This window comes from Phaseolus vulgaris, chromosome 3, assembly GCF_051622355.1.
Source record: "Phaseolus vulgaris cultivar YP4 chromosome 3, ASM5162235v1, whole genome shotgun sequence".
Taxonomy (NCBI): domain Eukaryota; kingdom Viridiplantae; phylum Streptophyta; class Magnoliopsida; order Fabales; family Fabaceae; genus Phaseolus; species Phaseolus vulgaris.
Genome location: NC_143500.1, coordinates 38,869,917 through 38,881,587, shown reverse-complemented (window position 1 = coordinate 38,881,587; position 11,671 = coordinate 38,869,917). Strand labels below are relative to the sequence as shown.

Genomic DNA, 11,671 nt, shown 5'->3' with positions numbered 1-11,671 from the left:
ATAAATAGTATATCTCTTTATATATATGGTATTGATAATGAAATTGATTTAAATAATTGAAAAAGTCTTGATAAGGTGTTAATTTAGATTTAATACTAATAATAAAAAAAATGCGTTTTAAAAAGTGTAGGTTGATTCAATTCTGTGGGTAGCAATACTGAGATGAATGAATCACATTGACTGTACACGTGTACGGCCAAACCTCATCCACATTAAAGGCCACAACGCTCACAAAATAAGAGTCCAACTTTAAAGCGACGCTATCCTTAAACCTTGTACACCAAAACTGAAACAACCGTCATTGGTGTTTTCCTCTCACGTTGTTGTTGTTGTTCTTGTCGAGCGTAACCCAGTAGCATCATTGTTGACGATGGGCACCAAAGTGATGGAGGTGGTGAAAGGTCTGGACTTGAAGCGGTACATGGGTCGCTGGTACGAAATTGCTTGTTTTCCGTCGAGGTTTCAGCCCAGTGACGGCGTCAACACCAGAGCCACCTACACTCTCGGAGATGACGGCGCTATCAGAGTTCTGAATGAGACTTGGAGTGGTGGAAAAAGAAGCTTCATTGAGGGCACTGCTTATAAGGCTGATCCCAATAGTGATGAGGCCAAATTGAAGGTCAGATTTTGGGTTCCTCCTTTCTTACCCCTTTTTCCTGTTACTGGGGATTACTGGGTTTTGTTCATCGATCCTGATTATCAGTATGCTCTCATTGGCCAACCTAGCAGGAATTATCTTTGGGTAAGCCTATTTCCCTTTTAATTTTGTTGGATCATGACCATGTTCCTTAATATTACTACTAGAAATTGCAGATAAATGTGAAACCTTGACATTGCAACCAAAATTGTAGCCACAGGAAAAATTTTGAAACCTTGTATAAGAGTGTATATATATATAGATATGGACACCAGATGAAACCAATAAGGTGCATGGCACTTTTGTATAAATGTGTCTATTAAACATGTGGTTGGGAGCTTTGATTTCCAGAAATGTGCATATGAGAAAACTTTCAGGGCACTCATGGAATCACTTTGTTTCTTACTCCTGTTAGGGGCTTTAATCTCTATTAAACACCTTGTAAAATTGATTTAACTGTGAAGTGTGGAAATGTAAAATTGATCATTTTTGTAGAGTGATTTTGGATTGTGAAGGTCTTATTAATGATTTGGGGTAATTTTGGTCCCTAGATATTGTCAAGGAAGAATGATATGGATGATGAAATCTACAAGGAGCTTGTTGAGAAAGCTAAAGATGAGGGGTATGATGTGAGCAAACTCCAGAAAACTCCACACACCAATCCTGCACCAGAGGGAGAAGGTCCTGAGGACACGAAAGGCGTTTGGTGGTTGAAGTCCCTTCTGGGGAAATAGTTATTTCTGAAGCTGAAAGAGAGTGTTTCATATTGGTAATAAAAGTAAAGGCAAAATATACGAAGGTGATGCGATATGAACTTTTGTAAAGTTTACGTTTCATGCTCTCATTGTGTTTGTTCTTGGTGAGAATGCAATGTCTGAAATTGAATACTTTACAGCTTTTTCCATTTTGCTTTTTGCTTGTTATTTGCTGAATTATCTGGCTATGGTATCGGGCTTTTTGCGATTAATCCTCTACCTTAAGAGGATTCATTCGTATTGTGAGTTTGATCATAAATTCACATCGTTTTTATGGAGTGGCTTGAAAGAAAAGTAGAATTGTGATCAATTTTCACAAGAGGAAAGTTCACTACAAGAAAATAAAAATAATTAAATTTAAAAAGTAAAAAACAAAAATAATTAGTTACTATATTAATTAAATTAAATACTAATTTAAACAGGAAAAAATTATTCATATATAATTTTTTTTTATTAATACAAATTTATAGAATAATTTTTAAATTTGTATTTAAATTAGTTACCTAAGTTTTAACAACTAATATTTTATATTTTAAATTAATTTTTTTAAAAATTAATAAAGATTAAATTAAAATATAAAATAATTAGTAATTAAAATCTTGACAGCTAAAGATTAGATACCAATTTAAAAATTATTTTATAATTTTTTATTAATAATAGAAACTATTTTAACTACTAATAACTTTTTTTAATTTATAAAATATCTCTAATTTAATCAAATAATAACTAATTATTTTAGTCTTTAAAATTAATTTTTATTTAATGTTTAAATTTTTAAAAATATCTACCAAAAAAAATGTTTTTAGAATAAAAAGTAAATCTAACATTTTTATGATTAGAATTAGGTTATGTATAAGATAATAATTTGTAAAAAATATTCAGATTTTACATGAATTTTAAAACTAATAGTGTACTTGAATGTGTTGTGTGTAACTCTCTTAGATTGGTCCATTTAAGAGGAAGGGTTTTGCATATCTACGACACTTTTTAAGTTAACAAGAGAAACATGCTCAATGAAGAACAAATGAGGAAAAGTTACTTCAATAATATCTCTTTTAATATTTTCAATTTAATAATTTTTAGAAGGATTCATATTTGATTTCGAAGAAATAAAATAGGATAAAAGTATATAATTAAAATTGGCTGAACTAAAGAAACAATTGGGGTAGCCATTTTTGCAGAAAATGCCTAAAATTTCTGTGGACATGAATGCATAAAATTCCTAACAATGGAAAATTGAACAAATAATGAAAACCTCCGTCGATGGTGAAAAAATATTAAAAAAGAGAGAGAAAGTAACAAATATAATAATTGACAAGTGATATAAAGAAAAAAAAGGGGGAGAGAAACAGAAAATAAGTAATTTTTTAATTCTAAAAAATAATGAATAATTCGATTATATCATGTCACAAAAAATGGAGATGGAATGTAAGAATGGGATTTAGAGCACCACACGATTGCAATGACAATAACAGAAAAGACTATAGAAAAACAAAATAGTTTGAAAATTTAAAGAGTCTATTATATTATAATAAAATATTATACCAATGAATGATAACTTAGTTGGTTTTTTTTAAGTTGTTTTTTTTTTAAGAAATAGATAAATTTTTGAAATAATCATTCATATGCTTATGTTTATGCTTAAGACATGAATTCATTATAATGAAGTCATTTATATTTTATGAGTTTAGATTTATAAGAGTGAAACGATTGTAGTATGAGAGAGAAAGTTGTATTTTTACTTACACTAATGTTAGTTAAAATTTATTATCTTTTATTTTAAATGAAGTTTTGTCATTCAATTCAAATCAGAATAATGTCTAGCACAATTTCAGTGTAGCAGAATTTGAATTATGTTTACCCAACTTCTACGTGAAATTATATTAATATTAATACATATGATTTTTATAAAAAAAAATTAACATATTAATATTAATGATTTATATAAAAATATTATTTGTGAAATGCAAAAATTATTATCTACAAAATTATTAAAAAAATCAATTGGTAACTTTATGACAAAATAAAATACATTAAATATATAGAAATTATTATAAAAATTGTATATTAATATTTGTTTGATTATTTTTATTATCACATTCATTCTCATATTAAAATATTTGTTTGACTTATTCATAATTGATTATGGATATAATAACTACTTAGTCTGTTGTATATCGCATCAAATTTTCTCATGAATTTAAGGGAAAAAAGGCAAACCTTTAGGAAATTTAGCAGGGGTAAATTATCCACATTGAAAGTAAAACTTTATAACTAAGAATTCATCTTGTACTTCGGGAATTTAAAATATTGTTTTTTGAAAAAATCATACTGTAGCACACGTCTTTAAATTCGAATGATTTTTATAGTATAATATTTATGATATATGAACTTTTATTTTTTTTTTATTCCTGCTATACGGAGATGAGACCTAGAAAATTATTGAAAAGTTTTGTCTTCTCCTTTTCTTCGGACAGGGTGTTAGAGTTGCGTTGTGATCCTTCTTGACTCGATGCTACTCCTTCGAGTCTTGGTCTCAATCTCAGGTGGATGCTGAATGGAGATACCTGCAGAAGACACTCTGACGCTCAAGTCAGCAAAAAGGTATTCGGCACTCGGGGTTGTACAATGATAATGACGTACCTTTCTTATTGGAATATATATTATTTATATTATTTTAATGGACTTACCTTATTGGGTCGGATTAGTGGAGTAGATCACGCTCAGGAGCGTATTACCTAATTCTTAATGGCGGTTTAGCTTTATTGACCTTAGGTTGAGCGTTAATGAACTAAGTGTATCGGTCAGAGAGACCGAGCCATGGTAGTGACCGGTCGATCCATACCAGTATAGTTATGATATAAAAATTTGAATAGTCTTTTTTTTTTAGTTCTTAAAATTTAATTAATTTAAATGTTCTTATTTTTATTTTTATATTTATAATTATATTAAACTATGAAAAAAATGTACTGATTTTTGTTATATTATTAATAACGATAATATATATATATATATAAATTCTGAGTATATTATGTTCACTGTTTCAAAAATTACTAGATATACTATAGCATGCAATTGATTATTATTTGCAAATCACAAGTTAGCAGCAACATGATACCATTGTTTACTAAAAAAAGAAAACAAGTCAATAAACTGCAGTTGGTGTTTAGTGACTTGGATGTTAGAGTGATCTTTCCAACAACCACTCTTACAAAATTTAGAAAAGATTGAATTTTATTCCTTTTTTTCTTTTTGGTTATGGAGGGTTGCTCTAATGTAAATTCTTAAACAAAAAGAGGGTTTAAATCAAAGCAGGAAAGAGAGGGTTTTGAACCAAAAGTGGAAAAGATACACAAATATTTTATTACTAATTCATAAATTTTAGCTCATTTTATAAGCTTTCCAAAATTGTTCCTAATCATAATTTATGATTTTATGAAAATACAGAACCACTTTTCAATATTGTCAAAGTCATTTTTATGTATTTCCTAAATTAATTATCTTCATTCTCTCATAATTTAATACAAATATTAATTTCTACACAAAATAAAATATATTCATTCTGCTAGCTAGTATTTTTTATTTTTTTTTGCTATGTTTCCTTCTATTCACCCAAAAAGTATAGTTCGTTCAAATAAATTTATGTTTTTTTTCTACATATAAAGTTAGTAATTTCTCCTATATGTTACGTGTCATTTTTTTTTATATTTTTCTATAATGAGGAACTAAATTCTATAAAGATTTACTCTTTTTATATAGTTATATTTATTTATACTTATGAGTGGTGTTTTTTTTAAAAAAATTAACACCTTGAATTATATTTTAATCATACTTTAATTATTAAATATTTATCTTCTAAACTTATTCGTAGGTGTACATGCTGATTTTTTGTGTCACGTGATTTTTTTAAAATTTATCATACGTTATTTTTGTTTTTTAAGACAAAATTGGTGGCAAAGTGACAAGTGAAATTTACTTTAAGGTTTTTGTAATATATATAATATTTATTATATAGTTATTATAAGGTTTTGATTTATTTTTAGTCACAATTTAATTGTTTTATTTTGAAATGAAAGAATATAAATGTTTATCTACTCACAGATACTTTATTGACGTAAGGTTTTATAAATAAAAAAACAAGAAGTTATTCATGATTATATAAGTAGAGTGGAAGAATTGATTAAACGGATGGGTGGAGTTATGAATGCTGTGGAAACGAATGGAATAAAAGTGGATTTAAAACAAAAAGAATTAATTAAAGAAAGTTTGTTTGATGTAACAGATAAAAAAGAGACCAAAAACAGCAAATAATGGTTAGATTCAAAAAATGACGATGTAATTGGTTGTCCTTAGGATGGAAATCCTGAGTAACTATTTATGCGCGAGAATGTGTGGAAATAGATGGAAAAAATATTATTTGTGAGTCAATCTCACTCACCAAATTCGCTTCATTGTTTTTCATTACATTCCCTCGAGGCTTTTCTCAGAAAAACTCGCAGGGAATGCCTGTTTCATCCATTCAATAGATCGAGATTCGAGCATCAGTTTTGGGTATGCATGCATCTTTGTTTGCTTCTCTGTTTCCAGTTTCCTTTCCTTTGTCATGTCAACTCTTTGTTTCTCGAACCGTTATGCTCTTCTCATTGACACAAGAGAATTTTTTATGAGGTCCAATGATATGAAAATAAAGTGGGATTATTCCAGAAGCCATGCACCATCCAAACGGAAAATATTAAGACAATTTTGAAACCATTGCTATATGAGCACAGGGAAACGGAACGTAGGAATTTTAATGCAAAATCAACGTTTAAAGGCTTCATCCATGCTTTTGTAACTCTTGATTCATTCTTTTACTTCACATTGACTCGGTTTAGTTTGAACTATGACAGGAAAATAGCAAAATGCTGAGAAGCTTGTTTCTGATTTCCTTGTTGGTTCATGCAATAGTAGCCCAAAAACCTGCACTTCCAAAACCAAAACCGGCTGCACCGCAAGTCCCTGCCAAGAAATGGTCAACATTGAGTGGTTGGTATCCATAGGACTTTCTGTTTCTCTGACTAATGCCTTCCAAGCCTGATTCATGTCATTGTTGTTGATCTTCCAGGCAATGAGCCTATTGTAATCGCCCGTGGTGGTTATTCGGGACTCTTCCCAGAAGGCACTCCTGACGCCATTTCACTATCACGAGATATAAGCATTCTATTGTGCAATCTTCAGTTGTCAAAAGATGGCGGTGCCTTTTGTATCACGGGATCTACACTTGACAATTCAACAACTATAGAATTCTATGATCATAAGCAAAGTACCTACAATATTGATGGGAAGGACTTGAAAGGACACTTTTCGGTGGATTACACGACTGATCAGATTTCCATGAATATATCAGGTGAGTTAGGAAACCTTGTCCTTCAAACATTATCAGCTGAAACATGAGCAAACGAGTATTTATTATAGATTGAGATGGGAGCAATAGAAAATTACTGTTACCATACATATACAAAAGTATGACCCAGTTTGAGCTTTGAGATTGAAGATTTGCTCTGTGCTCTGCAGTGATTCAGGCCATATTTTCACGACCCAGTGCTTACGATGGTCTTGACCCAGTTCTCAATCTTGATGCTCTTCTAGGAGGGAAAAATCCCCCGAGGTTTTGGTTGAACGTCCAGGTTTTTCTCTCTCTGAATTCAGGACCTTCTGTGAAATTGAAACTCCATAAGCACCACGGGGCATTCCTTAATTCTTTCTGTTACCAATTTAATATAATATTAATTGTGTATTTTGTTGCAGAATGCAGCATTCTACAAAGAGAAGGGAGTACAGGTGGAAGATATTGTTTTGGAATTATTGAAAGTCTACCAAATAGATTTTGTTTCATCTTCAGATATGGGTTTCTTGAAGAGTATCAGTGGGAAATCAAGCAAGGCAACCAAGGTCGTCTTTCAACTTCTTAATGCTAAGGACGTTGAACCTTCAACCAAGAAGCCATATGAAATTGTTGTAAAAGATTTTGCTATGATCAAGTCATTTGCATCAGGCATAATGGTCCCAAAAGATTACATATGGCCCATTAAAGCAGACAAATATCTGGGACTTCCCACAACAGTTGTGTCTGATGCCCATAGATCAGGACTAGAAGTCTATGCTTCTGGTTTTGCTAATGATTTTTTTGCTAGCTATTCTTATAACTATGATCCTACCGCTGAGTACCTTCAATTTTTCGACAAGGGAGATTCTGTTGATGGTGTTGTCACTGATTTCCCATCAACAGCATCAAATGCCATAGGTGAGATGTCAAATCTTCCACCTAAATTCACAATCTATTTCTAACTGGAAAATCACCTCTTCAACTTTATAACAAATATTTGGTTTACAGTTTGCTTTGCACACAACAATACCTTGCCCCAAAAAGGTACACTACTGATCTTAAAATGTTCTCAATCATAACCACAGACAAGACATGGAAAACAGGTGGATGACAAATTCACCTTATTAATTTGATTTTGTAGGACCAACTTTGGTCATAAGCAACAATGGTGCAAGCGGAATTTATCCAGGCAGCAGTGATCTTGCATATAAGCAAGCAATAGATGACGGTGCTGACATTATAGATTGTTCAGTTCAAATGACAAGAGATGGAATTGCCTTCTGCTCAAATAGCTCAGACATAGGCCTAGATACCAACGCAATGACTAGATTTATGTCTCGATCTTCTAAAGTCCCAGAAATTCAACCAAGCAGCGGAATTTTCTCCTTTGACCTTTCCTGGAGTGAGATTCAGACATTAAAACGTAAATACTCCTTTAGAACTTAAACGTTTCAAGTTCAGATTCAACCTTTGAGATTTTAACAATGAAATTACAGTACAAATTTCTTGTTTCAGCTCAAACTGTTAAAAACGGCGATTTCCTAAGAAACCCCGCAAACAAAACCAGCGGTAAATTAGTCACCCTACAAGAATTTTTGGAGATAGCCAAGACAAAGGCAGTTCCTGGCGTTTTGGTAAACATTCAGGTAAGAAATATCACTAATTTTAGAGTTCTCGCAAAAATTTAAACCAGAATTATGGTACATTTTAAGAAGGATGTGTTACTGCAATCGTATTCCTTCTTCTATTTGAAAATTTTCTATTATTGCGAACTCCAATTGCCTCGCAGAATGCGGCGTACCTTGCATCAAAAAAGGGTCTTGACATAGTGAATGCTGTGAGCAGTGCCTTGAAAAATGCCACCTTCGACAAGCAACAAGTCCTGGTTCAATCAGATGACAGCTCGGTCCTATCCAAGTTTAAAGATAACCCGTCTTACAAAAGGGTTATGTTTTTGAATGAAAGGATGGGCAATGTACCAAGAAAAACAGCGGAAGAGATAATAAAGTATGCAGAAGCAGTGAATATTCCAAAATCCTCTGTTATAGAAGTATATTCTTCTTTCTTATATCGATTGACAAATGTTGTTAAAGAGTTGAAAGAGGCAAACATCACAGTATTCGTCCGTAATCTTAAAAATGAATACACATCACTTGCATTCGACTACTGGTCAGACCCTAATGTCGAGATTGCTACTTACATCCAAACTGCTAAGGTTGATGGAATATTCACCGATTTTCCAGCCACTTCGAGTAGATTCATCAGTAAGTCATTCCAATCTCAATGCCTTTCTTCATCTAAACAGACAATAATTTCAGTTGCCACGAGTCAAGATTAAGCATTTCTATTATTGTTATTCATAAATAGGAAAATGCTTGAAAGAAATCCATCTACCCTTTTAAACTTGCAGGGAGTCCCTGTAGCGATATCAACAATAAACTTGCTATCCTACCGGCGAGGCCTGGTGAGCTAATGAAAACTCTTCCATCACAGCCACCAGCACAGGCACCACTCCCTCCTCTTGAGGTTGCAAAGGTTGTTGACCCACCTCTTCCTCCAGTCAACGATGGTTCCAAATCGGAACCTGAGTCTGCTGATGATGCTAAACCCAGTCCTCCACCTTCAGGTGCCAGGCCAATGATTGCTAACTCTGGCCTCTCAATGGTCGCCATTTTGGTGCTTGCAATGCTATTGCATAGTAACTAATGTGATTAACCCAGCAAAATCTAGAGATCACTAACTCAACTCTAACGTGCGTTATATTCTATCTTGTATCATAGAAACAAACACGACATTGGTTCTACGATTCTTATTAATTCATCAGGCGACCCATTTGCCACCGCTTGCGACTGCATTATTAGGAATTGTCATTAATTCAAGAAACATGCGATTAGTGCGCTATCAACGCAAAATCCGTGCCAAATTACAAGAAATTATAAGTGTGCACCGCAATACACTGCGTCCAGTATTTAAAAGGCAAAATTTTAAGAATTAATAGAATTATAATTATTTGAACCATTGCACAGCAGTAATTAATCTTCTTCAAATGCAACCGTGACAACTTTAAATCTAAAGTTTGATAAGCTCGGTAATTATACAATTCACACAAAAGTTTAGAATTGGATTCTACTACAATTAACAATAAATTCATATATTACATCCGTAACAAAATATGTACCAAAACTCCAAACCAGACTGACAAACATTACATAGAAAATTAGAAATATAAACTGTAATGTAGACTATTGAATTGAATATTTGCTATCAATGCGGCCAGGTACTTCCGTAACAAAATGACCTGAAAATTCAGAAAATATACACAAGAGGGTAATAAATCAATAAAAGTGTTACTTAGACAACTCACCTGAACATAATGGAATAGCATAAATACACCTCTAAACGTTAGTCCTAAAGCCCATCCTGCAATTAGGTTGCATAACACAAGTTTCAAAATAAAACATCCCAGCATGAAGAAATTTCAGAAACTAAAATAGAGTAAATACATCGATCAATATCACAAACTAATCGAATAGCAACAAATTTAAACAAATTAGGGTTTCCTGGGTGAGAAGCAAGGGGAAACAAAAGCATGCAGAACCGATCAATGCTTCCGACACGATCCGGAACTACCAGGAAAAGCGTTTTTCCCTTCCACACACCCCATACACCTCTGCCAAATACTAAGACATCGCCGGGAATGGGAAAAATTTTGGGGCGAATTAGGGAGGCTCAGATCTATCACAACGATAGTTCGAAAGTCGAAAAACACCACCACCACCGATGGCTGCAATAAGATCACAAAAGCGATGACATTGCCTCGCCACAGGTGAGCGGTGTTTGACGGCGACCGACGCATCGGGTCCACACTCCCAAGTCATCTTCACAGCCTCTTCTTGTTGAGAGATAGAAAAAATCGAGTGATAGCCACATATAGAAGCAGAAGAAAAGAATGCATGAAGTAGTTGGCGTTGTTAATGGAGAGAGAGAGAGAGAGAGAGAGATCGAAACACAATATTATTATTATTATTAATATTGAAGGTACAGGAAGAATGATAATGGAGGTGCAGGAAGAAACAAAAAGCCACGAGATTAGGGTTTTGAGGAGCATCAAACGAGAGACGTCTCGTTCAGAAAGGGAGTGTGGCAGCAACAGAACCCTAACCTGGTTTAGCATTGCAGTGGCTAACATTTATATAGAGAACTCCAGCAAAGGGTTTTTCCCATTCTTCCAATTCTACCCTGCTAGTGCCAGCAGCTGCAGGCTAAGGATGATAGTATTTTAGTCATTCAACAATCTAGATTTATGTTTCCCTGCGACACCAGATAAAACTATTAATTGTGTTAGGTAAAAGTAGATGTATTTATTCTCAGATTATTTATATATTTTATTTTTATCATTAATATGTATTTGTACTTTTTATTTTTATTATTAATGTGTATTTATATTTTTTATTTTTATTGTTATTATATATGTATTTATATTTATTAAAATAAACTATAAATTTATTCGATAATATTTTAATTTATCATAAATTTATGTGGCTCCATAATTTTTTAATGTTATCATAAACTTTTTTGTGTATATGTATTTTTTAATTTGATCCTTTCCGTATCTAATTTTTTAATTTGATCATAAACTTATGTCACACTACTACAAAATGTTAATGGAATTTCAACTTTTATTTGTCAAGTTTATACATTTTCAACTTTTATTTGTTAAGTTTATACATGGTCTAAATATGCTAATAATTTTTCTTTCATTTATCATTTGACGGTTATTTTTACCTCTCTATTGTTATATTTTATTATTTTAATTTTTTTATAAATGGTGACATGGTGAAATAATGAGAGAGTATTTATATTGTCTCATTCATAATTGATTTTTAAAATATTCTTATATCTAAATTTAGGCAT

The 11,671-nt window shown here is 32.2% G+C and overlaps 2 protein-coding genes and 1 long non-coding RNA gene across 4 annotated transcripts; 2 read left to right on the top strand and 1 right to left on the bottom strand.

Moving 5' to 3' along the window:
* Positions 1 to 232: 232 nt before the first annotated feature.
* On the top strand, positions 233 to 1,541 carry LOC137807462 (temperature-induced lipocalin-1). 2 transcript variants are annotated; one of them, XM_090300842.1, is made up of 2 exons: positions 233 to 619; positions 1,189 to 1,541. In XM_090300842.1, the coding sequence occupies exons 1-2, from the start codon at positions 371 to 373 to the stop codon at positions 1,369 to 1,371; spliced, it is 432 nt and encodes a 143-aa protein (XP_090156968.1). In that variant the 5' UTR covers positions 233 to 370; the 3' UTR covers positions 1,372 to 1,541. The 2 variants fall into 2 exon arrangements, with proteins under 2 accessions (XP_090156968.1, XP_068464224.2); XM_068608123.2 differs by having other exon boundaries at positions 235 to 742.
* Positions 1,542 to 5,801: 4,260 nt separating this feature from the next.
* LOC137807461 (glycerophosphodiester phosphodiesterase GDPDL7) lies at positions 5,802 to 9,597 on the top strand. The gene is made up of 10 exons (XM_068608122.2): positions 5,802 to 5,943; positions 6,282 to 6,417; positions 6,497 to 6,778; positions 6,946 to 7,058; positions 7,180 to 7,675; positions 7,766 to 7,801; positions 7,899 to 8,180; positions 8,273 to 8,403; positions 8,547 to 9,021; positions 9,168 to 9,597. The coding sequence occupies exons 2-10, from the start codon at positions 6,294 to 6,296 to the stop codon at positions 9,461 to 9,463; spliced, it is 2,235 nt and encodes a 744-aa protein (XP_068464223.1). The 5' UTR covers positions 5,802 to 5,943; positions 6,282 to 6,293; the 3' UTR covers positions 9,464 to 9,597.
* On the bottom strand, positions 8,243 to 9,291 carry LOC150028835 (uncharacterized). The gene is made up of 3 exons (XR_016519813.1): positions 9,152 to 9,291; positions 8,958 to 9,054; positions 8,243 to 8,666 (listed from the first exon to the last, which is right to left on the bottom strand). It is a non-coding gene; the product is annotated as an uncharacterized LOC150028835 (long non-coding RNA).
* Positions 9,598 to 11,671: the final 2,074 nt, after the last annotated feature.

What these genes read in the sequence shown, in the direction of transcription:
- LOC137807461 (XM_068608122.2), top strand. Translation starts at nt 6,294, where the DNA reads ATGCTGAGAAGCTTGTTTCTGATTTCCTTGTTGGTTCATGCAATAGTA. An exon ending in GAAATGGTCAACATTGAGTG is followed by an intron (nt 6,418 to 6,496) that starts GTTGGTATCCAT and finishes TTGATCTTCCAG; the next exon opens with GCAATGAGCCTATTGTAATC. An exon ending in GATTTCCATGAATATATCAG is followed by an intron (nt 6,779 to 6,945) that starts GTGAGTTAGGAA and finishes TGTGCTCTGCAG; the next exon opens with TGATTCAGGCCATATTTTCA.
- LOC137807462 (XM_068608123.2), top strand. Translation starts at nt 371, where the DNA reads ATGGGCACCAAAGTGATGGAGGTGGTGAAAGGTCTGGACTTGAAGCGG. An exon ending in CTAGCAGGAATTATCTTTGG is followed by an intron (nt 743 to 1,188) that starts GTAAGCCTATTT and finishes TTTGGTCCCTAG; the next exon opens with ATATTGTCAAGGAAGAATGA.